Consider the following 14645-nt stretch of genomic DNA (forward strand, 5'->3'; position numbering starts at 1 on the left):
ATAGAAAATACCATTTCATTAGACATCGGGTAGAAGAGGGACTCCTCGTTGTGAAGAGGGTATCATCAGAAGAGAACCCAGCAGATCCCCTTACGAAGGGACTGAGTAGGTTTAAACACTTGCAGCATGCTAGGAGCATTGGGCTGAAGGATGATATAAGTTTGGATTAGATAGGAAACGTGTAATAGATAGTTTGTACTTGACATTTGATGAATAAATAAAATGTATTATTTATGAGTAAAGCTACTATCTTGTGTTGGTTATTTATCTATTGTTTCCATTTTGCATGTTTTGACTTCCTGAATGATATGATTATTCAAAAGGTCCACAGTCGGTCATATTTTGGAAGTAGATATGAATGAAGACTGTCATGAATTGTTTGTAGACTGTCTGAAAGGTTTTAGACATAGCTAAGGTTTGCTGCAAAGTTCATGAGTGCTTATGAATATGAATTGAGCATTGGATTAAACCCGAGGTTGCTGTATCACTTAGTGGTGTTTTATCTTAAGTGATCGCAAAACGATAACATCATATAGTCTTAAAACTTAGAGATATGGTTGTTGTTTGCTGGTTGGTTGTACATTGATAATGTGTAAACGCATCAATAACTTGATGTTATAAAACACATTATTGTGTATGATCCATTAGTAAATAATAGATGCATATGAGTCGAAGTTGATCTGTTCCTTTTATTCTCTGAGGATAAAAGTGATATATTGGCCACTTGATGATTTGGTTTGACTTATGTGTCGGGCCCGGTCAGAATGAGGTTGATGTGTTCCACTAAATTCTATGTCGAACAAATCGGAAATCAAGGAAATACTGCTGGACAATAAGCATTGTCAGCATGATATCCAGAACAGAGGATTATACGATCCCTTATCTAAAGGACAAGTTGATCAGAGTTGACAGCGAAGTATAAGAGCTACGATTGCTAATCGGATTCTGAATTCATATGTGAGATATAGTTACTAGACTTATCCAAGTGGGAGACTGTTGGAATAATGTCTAAGCCCGTAACTATATTTGGTATGTACTTGACCCGGTTATGCATGGTCCTTTTGGGTTGCCTTCTCCAAAGCAACTTGACAAGGTAATTTAAGGAGAAAGAGAGAGTATTATAATTTATTAATATATTATAAGAATAATATATTAAAGGAGAAATCATATTTATTTAATTAGTATTGGTCATGAATTAATTAGAAATTAATTTCGTGGTCAAAAGAGATTAATTGAATAAAGGGGTATAAACTGTCAAATGTATGATAGTTGAGTTTTAGGTTAAGGAAACCTAATGGGCTTAAGGGGGAACGAAATTATGATGGGTATCCATCATATTTTCGTCCAAGGGCCTTATTCCAGAAGGTTCCATGGGCTGCTTGGTGGCTAAGCTGTCCATTAGGGTTTAGAGTGAAACCCTAGTAACCTGTAAGTATAAATATGACCCTTAGGGCATGAATTCGGCTACCACTTGATTCTAAGAGTACCCTAGGCCGATTTCTAGCCTCTCTATCCCTCTTTCATATTGCCTTCTTGCTTGTGGGGTTTGTGAACCATTAGAGGAGTTGCATTTGTGACTTTAGGCTCAAAAAAAGAAGATATACAAGATCTAAGCCAGCTTTTGAAGAGGTAAACATCTAGATCTGATTCTATATGTTAATTCTATTGTTTATATGATAGATTAGGGTTTGTAAGTCTTGGAATCAAAGCATGTTCAATAGTGAAACCTAGATCCAAGCATTAGGGTTTGCATGAGCACATAGGAATGTTTCTTATGCTTAAACTCCATCAGCACCATGTAAGTTTGCATGGTTATTCAAAGTCGCTTTGTGATCCTCGGTATCCCAGTCACAGACTAGAGGGCATATCGAGATTTAAACATGCCATTGAAAATTTCAATGAATCTCAAAAGATCTAGTAATTTTCAATAGATTTAGAACTTAAATTTCTTTTTCGTTTTTCATGGTGGAAATTAGTGAATCGTCATTCACTTACCTTAAAATATTCTGCAACTAGATTACGGCATCCATTTTCTAGGTTGTAGAGTATTGTGTTGGGTCCTAGCCTTAATATCTCATTTGGGTGATTTATTAAGGACTCAATCAATCAACTAACTTGAGTTTAATTTTTTCTCCCGTTTTGTAGATGTTAAAGTATGACAACTATGGTCTTCACAAATCCCGTGGAACAAGCTTTTCACATGAAGATGATATTCCACGATTCGATCGAGGAACACGAGATCATGCTTCACTTCCTCCACCTCCTCCTATTATTCTCCCTAACCCACAAGTTCAAAAGATTGAAAAGTTCAAACTCACTCAAGCCCTTTTGGCAAGTAAACATAAAGAAGGAAAGTCGGTGTGTGCATACGTCCTAGGGATGAAGTCACACATTGATAGGTTAAGAATGTTGGGATCTGTTGTCTGTGAGGAGCTGGCTGTTGAATGGGTTCTTCAGTCACTTCTTGACTCATATAGTAAGTTCATAAGAGAGTACTGTATGATGAACCACGGCGTAACCCTCATTGATCTCACCTATATGTTTATTGCTGCTGAATCAGCAATGATTTGGCACACTTGAAAAAACAAGTTGATTGGTGGATCGGCCTTCCAGACCTCTATGGATATAGGCAATGGCAACGAAAGGCATGCCATGATCGAAAAGTTTGATCATAAGAGAAAGGCAAAGTCAGAAGTAGTTCCGTGTGCTGTTCCAAAAGAGTCAATTTGCTTTTATTGCCAAGAGAAGGGGCATTGGAGACGAAGCTGCCCTATTTACCTAAGAGATCTAAGAGATGGGAGAGTCAAAACGTATGGCTCTGCTTTAGGTAAAATCCATTAACTAACTCTTTTAAGTTCCTATTCTAGATTCTTAATACATGATGTGATAAGATTACATTTCGATGTCTTGTAGGATCGAAGAAAAGAGAGGAAGCTTGAGGGAAGAAGTGAGTGGAATCTAATCGTGAAGAAATGGATTTCGATCGCATTACTTGAAGATTAGAATCTTGAGCTACTACTTGGAGTTAGAATAAGATTGCTAAGAAATATGTATTAACATAGTTTTTCAATTGAATTGCATTGTAAGGACAATTTTTTTCCGCAGTAAAATAAATTTTGATTTTTATATTATTTATTTATCCTTGCAATGGCGTGTATGAAAAATTAATGTTTGAAAGTTTCTATTATTAGCAATAATAGATTTGATTCTTAATTATGTTATTTGTGGAAAGGTCAAGAATATACCAAATAGGGAAAGTTTCTCATCGCCCAAGTTTCAATTGGATAGAAACTTGAAATCATACAACAAGTATTGCATGATGAATGAGAAATTTCATATTTGGAAATTAGACTAATTCGTTGACAAAGTGTCAAGTGAAGGACTAGGAGATCAAGTACACAAGGTTGTGTGTTGATCAAGTCCACCACAAGAGTGACAAAGATATTCGTCATGATTTACTAAAGGTTTAGTGGATATGATTATACTTATAAGATTAAGTGTAATTCCGAGTTGATTTGAAAGAGTTTAAATCAATAGCAGAACGAATAAGAAGAATCAAGTAGGCAGAAAGATAAAAGTTTCTCTATTCTAAGAAGAAGGGAGAGTACCTTTATTATGTTTTATGATAAGTCTTAATGATTAAGAACCATATCTCAATTGATCCTCTAAGTGAGTCTTAGTGCAATTGTATGTATGAGAAAAGGAATCAAGAATTGAAGGAATGGTTAAATCAAGAAGTCAATCATACTTTGTTCCAAAACCAAGTCTTAGAGTTAAGATTGTGACAATGAGTGACAAGTCTTAAGAAGGTTTATAACATCCATCAAATGTGGAATTTGAAAAAAGGTTTTCTTATTACTGCACATTTGAAATTGGAAAGTTGTGATGTCTTAGGTAAGACAAAGACCAACTAGGACCAATTTTGTGAAATGTTTAGTCTTGATAAAAGCTACACTAACTCTTGAATATTTGTTTGTCGAGAAATGTTTATTGACAAGAGAATCTTATATGTCAAGGAGCCAGTGAGAGTCTTAATGGTCTTGAAAAGTTTCAAGAACTAATAAAGAATAAACCTTATCGATCATCACTAGCACACGACTTGAGGTTTACAACCTATCGTGTTGACACTATCTTGTTTCTGTGTCGTTCCAATTGAGTTAATTATGCATGTAAGTTCAATGAGTTCTCATTTGAATGCATTAAAGGCAAGCACCTTGATCAATGAAAAGTACATTGATAAGAAAGGGTGAGCTGCTTAACTACTTGGAAGACATGGTGGGCAGCTGTGTTACCATAAGGCAAGAGATCAAGATTGAGAAGGTTCGGTCCATATGAATTTGGATTTGTCACAACTTTGGTTTTGACGAATTCGCATGGATAGGAACACATACACCATTAAAATCTAAGTGTCATAAGATTTTCTCCTTCATGAAGATGACTGTGAGAAAATGCTTTCACTAAGAGAGATTTTAAGAAGATAGTGATTATGAAATTGTATTCTCAAATTCGATTATGGTTACGGTATCCCTTTCCATGATTCGAATTGTGAGATTTGGCAATTAGTCTAAATTGTTTAGACACACATATGAGCTATCTAAGGCAAAGGTGTATAAGTTTGAGAAACTTAGATAAAGGATTATCAAAGCATTAGGTATTAGAAATATGAACTTAAGAAATTCACTAAGCATTGTTTTCTGAAAGTTAAGCTATTTTCTAAATACATGTCAAAGCTAGTGGGAGCATAAGTGTTATGCTTATATGATAATAATCATCATGATAGTGGGAGCATAAATGGTGTGCTTGTATGATTATTAAGGCAAGTATTGCAAGTTAGCAATATTAATTATAGAAAACAAGATTTATACTTTGCAAAGTCGTAAGGGTTGAATAGTTGTTTTGCTATAATTAAGGGAGAGAATATTATACTTCATTTCAAATCTAAAGGCTTAGGTTGTGGAATGTTAATAAATTTAGTCAAGAGTACATAGTGCGTTCTTAAAATTTCGATTATGATTGTGGCATCCCTCTTCATAGTTCGAATTGTGAGAATGTGACACATAAAATATTATGGCAAAAGATTGATAAAGTATCGTATATTTATGTAAGACATTATGTATCGTATCCCATACGCTTCGGGTAAAGGATCAATTGCAGATGCTATAATATTTGACCATTCTAAAATTTTCCAAATGTCTAGCGCATTTAGAGGGAAAAAGGACAAGAATCGGTTTTAACTATGATAATTAAACAATTATCAAAGGACGATCGAAAGTTCGCAGAGGATTGGTCGCTTGTGAGTAGTTGGAAGTATGGTATTGGATGGACCATATTAACATTATTATGAATAGATAAGATTCTATTAAGAATGAGTTGTCATATGGCAAATATGGAAATGTTTCCATATTGGGAGTTGGATAATGAGAATCTATATCTAGATTAGAAACTTTTATGCAAGAAGGATGTTCAAAGGAATGTACTGTGAGTGAAAGACATCATATCTATAGAATTGTTTCTGATAGAGATTAGCCAAGTCTTGATGATTTTGAGCTATGACTTTACGAAAGAATCATTGCATAAAATGTTAGAATCTAGCATAAGTAATAAGAATTTGATATTCTTATACTTATGATAAGGATTGGGAGTTGTGAAATGAGTATGATTGGAAATGTGTTCATTTGATCTATTTCATAAAGTAAGGACCATAGGTAAACATTGTGTGCATGCTGAGAGCATGGGACAAGTGTAGTAATAATTCAAGTAAGAAGTTGATTACCCGAAACAACAAATAATGAGTAATCAATATGGTGATTAAATAAAATGTTTATTTATACCCAGAGTTTGTGGCCATATGGAATTAGTATTATTCTTGTGTTTCACTTTGCATGTTTTGACTTCCTGAATAATTAAATTGGTTCAGAACAATCAAATTATTCGAACGGACCACAGTCGTTCACATGTTGGAAGTAGGTATGAATGAAGACTATCGTGAATTGGTGTGTGTGGATTGTCTAAAGTGTATTAGACATAAGCAAATGTTTGCTGCAACGTTCATGAGTGCTTATGAATATGATATGAGCATTGGATTAAACCCACGCTCACTTGGATCACTTCATGGATTTTATCACGAGTGATGGGTGAGACGATAACATCTTATATTCTTGAAACCGAGATGTGCGAGTTGTATCTTGCGAGTCGGTTACACATTGATAATATGTAAACGCACCAGTAACTTGGTGTCATAAAACATATTGTTGTGTGTGATTCGGTGAGTGAGTGCAAGCAAGCATTGAATCAAAGTTTATCCGTTCCTTTTATCCAGAGTAGGGTGAAAGCGATATCTGTGGGCCCCTCGATGATTTAGTGGTGACACCTAAGCGCTTGGCCAAGCCGGGACTAATTTGATGTGTTCAATTGTAGTCTGTTTTCAGTCGTCATAAATCGGAAATCGAGAAACAACACATAGACAGAGAGAATGATTTAAATCCATGTCTCAGTCTATACGATATCTAGAATGGAGGAATATATGATCCCTTATCTAAAGGACGCGTATCTGATAAGATCAAAGTTGACAGCGACTTTTGAAAGCTACGATTGCAGATTAGGATCTGAAGTCATACGCAGAATAGTTATTAGACTTATCCAAGTAGGAGACTGTTGGATTAGTGTCTAAGTCCATAACTATTTTTGGTATGTACTTAACCCGATGGTGCATGGTCCTTTTGGGTTGCCTTCACCAAAGCAACTTGATAGTATGAATTATGGAGAGAAATGATTAATTATGATTTATTAAAATATTATGAGAATAATATATTAAAGTAGAAATCATATTGTTTAATTAATATTAGTCAAGAATTAATTGATAATTAGTTTTGTGGCTAAAATAGATTAATTAAACTTAAGGGAATGGAACTGTAATTATAAGATAATTGCATTTGGGCTATAGATCACCTTGGAATAATAGGTTGGACGAATTCTATGGGGAAACCCATTAGAAATCGTCCAAGGGATATTCTAAAAGGGTCCATGGGCTGCTTAGGGCTTAAGCAGTCAGATTAGGGTTTCCTAGTTGAAAAACCCTAATAGCCTACATGTATATATAGTACCCTTAAGCCCCAAAAACGTGGCTAAGAGTTCCTCTAGGGTTTTGGACGTTCTTGGGCAGCCTCCTCTCTCCTTATTCTTCATCCTCTTGCTCTTGGTGTTTGTGAACCATTAGAGGAGTGACAATTGTGACTCTAAGCTTTCTAAAGTCATTACAAGGAGGATTTGAGGTTGTTATTGCTACATAAAAATCAAGGTAAGATCTAAACCCCATTCTTATGTTAATATGATTAATTGTATGCTAGAACTACGGTTTAAAGTCTTGGATGAATTGCATGTACAATAGAGAAACCTAGATCGAAGCATTAGGGTTTGCATGAGCACATAGGATGTTCTTATGGCTAAAACCCATCATATAGTTGCGAGCGAAGCGTCAAAGGAGGCTATATGGTTGAATAACTTCATTGGAGACCTTGGAGTTGTGCCAACCATTAAGGAGCCGATGGATATTTTGTGCGATAATGAAGGAGTGGTTGCCTTGAACAAGGAACCAAAAGATCATGGGAGATCTAGACATATCGATATAAAATACCACTTTATCATACATCGAGTAGAAGAATGACACCTCGTCGTAAAGAGGGTATCATCTGAAGAGAATCCAACAGATCCCCTCACAAAGGGTCTGAGTAGGGTTAAGCACGTTCAAAATGCGATGAGCATTGTTCTGAAGGATGATATTAGTTTTAGTGATTAGATAGATATTTAGAAACTTGTAACAAATAAATGTAATTGACATTTGATGATTAAATAAATGGAGATTTGTTTATCAGTATTGTTTACTATCTTTTGTCAATTGTTTATCATTGTGTTTCACTTTTGCATGTTTTACTTCTCGAATAATTGGATTATTCAAATATCCACAGTCGATCATACTTTGGAAGTATGTAGTGAATTAAGACTGTCATGAATTGGGTTGTAGATTGTCTAAGTGTTTAGACATAGCAATGGTTCGCTGCAACATTCATGAATACTTTTGAAATGGGGATTTAAGTATTGGATTAAACCCAAGCTCAGTGAATTACTTCATGGACTTTCTCACGAGTAATTCTGAGACGATAATATCGTATAATCTTTAAACGAACATATATGAGTTGTTGTTTATGAGTTGGTTGTGCATTGATAATGTGTAAACGCATCAGTAACCTGATGTTATAAAACATATTGTCATGCATGATTTGATAAGTAAATAGTGCAAGCATATAAGTCAAAGTTTATCTGTTCCTTTTTCCCTAACAGGAAAAGCGATATCTTGGGCCCCTCGATGATTTGGTGTTGACTTATGTGTCGGGCCCGGTCAAGACTGAATTGATGTGTTCAATTAAGTTATTTGTCATTACAAATCAGAAACTAGGAAACAAATTGTTGGACGATGAGAATGATTCTGTTCCATGTCATTTGTCCACATGATATCTTGCAGAATGATCACTTATCTTAGGACACATTACTGACTGGGTCAGAGTTCGACAACGGCTTTTGAGAGCTACAATTTGCTAGTCAATTTTGAAGTTATACTTGCAATTATAGTTATTAGACTTATCCAAGTAGGAGACTGTTGGATTAGGTGTCTAACCCATAACTATAATTGGTATGTACTTGAATTGATAGTAGCACAGTCCTTTTGGGTTTATTTCATACTAGCAACCAGACAAGATGACTTTTAGAAAGAGAGATTGAATTTATTATTTGGAATAATAATTTGGCATAAATGATTTATGAATGTATTATGAAAATAATATAATAATTATAAATCATGTTGTTTAATTAATATTTAATCAGAAATTAATTTGGAATTAATTTTGGGATTAAAGGAATTAATTAAAAGTATAGGGGATGTTTTGTAATTAATTAATAGTTGTGGTTTGGGATCTTGGATCACCCTAAAGAGGGTTTGTAACACTGAAAATTTTCAAACAACATTTTTAATTTTAAAAATCATAATCACATATAATAATTCTCAAAATCTCAAGTGTCGATGTCATAACATATTTTCAAAATAGTTTTTATTCAAATCTAGGATCCTTGTTCATGACTCTTTTCTCTTGTGTGTACAATCAAGTCGCCGCCTTCTCGCGATCCTGATAAGAACCTGAAACACATAACACATAACACGGTAAGCACGAAGCTTAGTGAGTTCCCCAAAATACCACACACATATATTAACCATTCGAGGCTATAACTCTGTAGGACTCTCCGGTCCGATGTGTCTCAGTGGGACCCTCCAGTCCCGTAGCTTGTTGGACCCTCTAGTCCGATCTAGCTCGTTTGACCCTCTGGTCCGGTTTAGTTGAGCCTTCCGTCCTCATATATCGTTGGACCTTCCGGTCCGATCTAAATATCTCATAGCATAATATCACATAGACAAGATGCATAACTCAAGTAAGCACATAAGACCTTCCGGTCACACCTAAATACCACTATAGGTAACGTATAGTGAGAAGACTCACCGTGGATGATGTACAACCCTTGAAAATGTTGTTGCTACGCACCGGCCACTAACTCTGTGCCAAACCCACAATTACTCAATTAGATCTAAGTCCAAACTATCACTCATTGGGTCTAGAGGTTGATCAATAACCAACCCATCAATGTCCTAAACCTATTGGGCCCACCAAGGCCCAATAATAAATGGGCCCTCTCAAGGCCCAATTCTCAAACTAAATGGAAAGCCCAACCCAAGGGCCCAAAGCATAAATATATAATTCCCTGGTCCAAGACTTTATTACATCAAGCCCAAAATCCAGGCCCAACACGATCCTTAGCCCAAAAGCCCACAGTGGGTTACGCGGGGCGTACCCCCTTTGGTACACGCAACGTACACACTCATGCCTAAGAATGATCGGGGAACCAACCCAGTACGCGGGGCGTACTAGGATTTACGTTGGGCGTACGCCTAGTTTTGCTTTAGTCCTTTTTCTTGGTCTTAACCCGTTAAGATCTTAACTCATCTCTTGGATCTAGACTTATTAATAGCTTTTATTCCATAAATTCAGGGACTTTAAGCCTTTGCATGGTTGATGTGGTCTCAAACACACAAAACACTCATTCTCTTTTCTCATTAAGCCCTTATTTCATGCATGACTTGATTCTCACATCTAAGATCTCATTTTTATGGAACCACTCCATCAAAAACACTCAAAAGGACAAATAATGGGCTCTGGAGTTTAACAACTCATAAAGCTTCAAGCTTTGGGACCAAAAACCCTAAAATGGACCATACTATGCACAAATCAAAAAGGAACACGAAAGCTTTGAGCTGTATACCTTCAATTGATGCTCCATCCTCATAAAAGCTTAGATCCAAAGCCTGGACTCCAACTCCTTCCCCTTTTATGCTCCTTCTTCACTCCAAGGATGCACAAAGTCACCCCAAAGGCTCTCAGGCACTCACAAGCTCATATGGACGAAGACTTAGGATTTTTAGAGGGTCTGTTCTATGAGAAGGTGGCCAGGAATGAGGCCATCTTATTCTTTATATAGGGTCACTTAAAATGTTAGGGTTTTCATTCACAGCCTAGTACGCCCAGCATACTAGGTGGTCCTCGCGTCCATTCCACGCTCATAGATACGCTAAGCGTTCCCATACTTATGCCCAGCGTACCCGCTTTCCACCCATTTCTTAATAAGGACCAAATTTGCCATATCTTCCAAACTAGCATAGCTTCTTTGTTACAAGTTCGGTTCCAGCGATTCTTACTTCCACGGAAAGGTGACGAGAAGCTCTACGCTTCAATAAACTTGTCACAAACTTAAGGCTCTACGAACCAAAGCTTAGAACTCATATATGATTAAACAGGATGTTACACGGTTGGCCGAAAATTCTAGGGAGGCCCTAAGAATTTTCGTCCAAGGCCTTAAGGATCAGGAGTACATGGGCTGCTTAGGCCTTAAGCTGGAAATTAGGGTTTCCACCAGCAAACCCTAGCTTTGGCTCTAAGCAACCAACAACTGTATAAAGAGCCCCGACCCCTTGATATTTCGGTGATATGCTTCCAAAAACCCTAGAAGAGCCGAATTCTAGTGCTTCCTCCTCATCTATCCTCTCATCCTCTTGCTTGGTGTGTTTGTAAGCCATTAGAGGTGTTACACTTGTGACACTTGCTCTCAAGAGTTCAAGATCTTTAAGGAAACCATTGTTATTACTACATAACAATTAAGGTATTTATCTTAACCCTATTTTAGTTAATTTCAAAAATTATACATGCCTCCTAGGGTTTCTAGTTTTTGTGTTCAATGCTTGTATGTCTAATCGAGAAAACATAGATCCAACAATTAGGGTTGCATGCACACATAGGATTGTTTGCTATGCTCAAAACCCATCACATTGTATGTTTAATATGTATGGTATGAGGTATTTTGGGGAAGTCACTAAGCTTCATGCTTACGGTTTTTAGTTTATGTTTCATGTACTTCCATATCAAAGGGGAAGAACTCGGGATGATCGCATCACACACACCATGATTTTTGTCTTATTTGACTCGAATGTATTTGAGATGTTTGATTGATGTACTCTGATTTTCCGTTATAGCTTTATCAAGGTTTTAAAAATCGGTCGAGGCGTACGCCTCGAGGCGCGCCTCGAGGCGAGGCGGTCCAAAACCGATTATGAGGCTACGCTTCTTAGGGGGAGAATGAGGCGCACGCCTCAGTCGTTTGAGGCGGTGAAAAGCGGTCCGAGGCGGGGCGTTTTGAGGCGAGGCGTAAGAGGCGTTATAGGGGTTTTTTTTTTTTTTGACTTTTTGACCAAAGAAATCACGTGATATAACCTAATTTTCTCCAGCCGTCACTCCTTATTCTCTCGTTTCTTCTTTCTTTTCTGTGTTTCTCTTCTCGTTTCTTCTTTCTTTTCTCTTCTCGTTTCTTCTGTTGCTAGCCAAATCGAACATGGTCATCAACTTGTGAGTTAAAATCGAAGTTGCTCCCCACTTCTGCATCAAAATCCGAAGGTACTGAGTTGTAATTGAAGTTGGACTTCTTGAAGGTTGCTTGACTCTTGACTACTTCAAATCAAAGGTTAGAAAAAAAATTGGAAATTCTATCCACTTTACTGTGTTTTCATGAGTTTGTATCTTCTTTTCTTTTGGCAATTACACTCTCCTTTTGGTAATTGCAGAATATTTATTTAGTTTTGGACTTAAAATGGCTTCTAAAGGAGCACGAAATGATCCAGCTTGGGATCATAGTGAAGAGGTACAAGTACCTGGAGAGGGTGCCAAAAAAGGTTACAAATATCTCAAGTGTAACTATTGTAGCAAGGTCATCAAAGGGGGGGGGGGGTAAAACGAATGAAGGAACATCTTGCTGGATCACGAAAAGATGCTGCACCTTGTGTAAACGTGCCCGACATAGTAAAGGAAGAAATGAAACAATATCTAAAAGCATATCAAGATCAGAAATTCACTAAGCAACTTAATTTTGAGGAAAATGTGGGTTGTGGATCATACCATATGAGCAATAGCAATAACAATGTTATGGGTGCAAATTCTAGTCCTAGTGTTAGCACCAAGGGGGTTAGAGGCCCGATAGACCATTATATGGAGATTCCACTTGATGATGACCAAGGGACAGTAGCGGTTGAGAAGATGACACCAGCGAAGGCTAAAGAACACCGCAATAGAGTTTGCTTGGATATTGGGCGATGCTTTTATGAGAATGGGATGCCATTTAATATTGCATCGAGTCCGGCTTTTGTAAATATGGTGCGTTCAATTGGTGATTATGGTCGTGACTTAAAACCTCCTTCGGCACACGAGTTGGGCACTTGGATTTTAAAAGAAGAAGTCAAGACAACCACTACATTTGTTGATGACATAAAAGCTACATGGAAGCAAACAGGAGTTTCATTGTTATCAGATGGCTGGTCCGATATTAGAAACAGAAGCTTGATTAACTTTCTTGTGAACAATCAATATGGGACAGTCTTTTTGAAAACTGTTGATGCGTCAGATTGCATAAAAAATGCACAAAAGTTGTTCGAGCTACTTGATGGTGTTATTGAGGAAATCGGTGAAGATATTGTCATTCAAGTGATCACAGATAATGCAAGCGCGTACAAAGCTGCTGGTACTTTGTTGATGGAGAAGCGAAAACATTTATATTGGACTCCGTGTGCTGCTCATTGCATAGATTTGATGCTTGAGAAGATTGGAGGTTTGCCACAAAACAAAAATGCTTTACTTAAGGCGAAAAAAGTAAGCAATTTTATTCATAACCATCAATGGGTTTTGAGCTTAGCAAGAAAGTTTGCAAAGAAAGATCTTCTTCGCCCTGCTGCCACCCGATTTGCCACTGCATTTTTGACACTACAAAGCATGTACGAGTTGAAACAACCATTACAACAGATGTTTGTTTCAACTGAGTGGTCAAATTGTGCTTGGGCTAAGAAGTCGGATGGAATAGCTGTCAAGAAGATTGTCATGGATGAAGTTTATTTTTGGCCAAGTGTGGTTTATTCAATGAAAACCACAAAGCCTCTGGTTCATGTTTTGAGACTTGTTGATGGTGAAAAAGAACCAGCAATGGCTTATATTTATGGTGCTATGGATGAATGCAAGGAAAAGATTGCCAAAAATTTTGATGGGGATGTGGGTTCTTATAAGGAAATATGGGACATTATTGATGAAAAATGGGAGAATCAAATGCACCGTGACTTGCATGCAGCGGCTTATTTCTTGAACCCGCGCTATAGGTGGAGTCCCGATGTTTCCCGACATCCCGAGATAAAAATGGGTTTGTATAGGTGCATGGAAAGACTCTTGGATCAAGAAACTAATGAAAAGGTTGATTCACAGCTCGATGAGTTTAAGTACAAGAAAGGGTTGTTTGGATATAATGCGGCTTTAACATCATACCTTAAACGGCCTCCGGGTATAAACTAGAAGTATAATTATATATACATTTTTCAATTATTATTAAATATTATACTAATATGAATTTGGTTTTTTGTTTATTTATGTAGTTGAATGGTGGGATAACTTTGGAGAGAGTGTGCCCGAGCTCATGATGTTTGCAACAAAAATATTGGGTCTAACTTGTTCCGCTTCAGCTTGCGAAAGGAATTGGAGTACATTTAATCAAGTACACACAAAGAGAAGGAACCGGTTGACTACGAGTAAAATGAATAGCTTGGTGCACATTATGTACAACAAGAAGTTGAAGAGAAAGTTTGTCTCAAAGAAGAAGCTAGGAGAGGATGATGATCCTTTGATTGTTGAGGAATTGCCATCTGATGATGAATGGTTAGCCGACCCAAGTATTGAAGATGATGAGAATAGTGAAGAAGTTGGAATGGATGAAGTTGCAACAGAAGTTGGAACAAGTGCAAGTTCTAGTTCAAAAAGGAGGAAAGGTGTTCAACTAAATCTGGTTGATGAAGATGATGAGCTCGATGGTCAAACGGAAGATGATGATGACCTTGGTTTATGTTGATTTGGCTTGATTTAAAGACTATTATGCGTTTGTTTTTACTAATTTGGCATGATTTGAAGACTATTATGAATTTTAGTATCTTTTTATTTTTGGGATGATGACATTAAGTAAGAATTTTA

The 14645-nt window shown here is 36.9% G+C and overlaps 1 protein-coding gene across 1 annotated transcript; it reads left to right on the plus strand.

The window, feature by feature from the left end:
- The first annotated feature begins 12383 nt into the window (after positions 1 to 12383).
- LOC128132437 (uncharacterized) lies at positions 12384 to 14526 on the plus strand. Its single transcript, XM_052769009.1, has 2 exons — positions 12384 to 13965; positions 14057 to 14526. The coding sequence occupies exons 1-2, from the start codon at positions 12384 to 12386 to the stop codon at positions 14524 to 14526; spliced, it is 2052 nt and encodes a 683-aa protein (XP_052624969.1).
- Positions 14527 to 14645: the final 119 nt, after the last annotated feature.

The sequence above is a fragment of the Lactuca sativa genome, chromosome 2 (genome assembly GCF_002870075.4).
Source record: "Lactuca sativa cultivar Salinas chromosome 2, Lsat_Salinas_v11, whole genome shotgun sequence".
Taxonomy (NCBI): domain Eukaryota; kingdom Viridiplantae; phylum Streptophyta; class Magnoliopsida; order Asterales; family Asteraceae; genus Lactuca; species Lactuca sativa.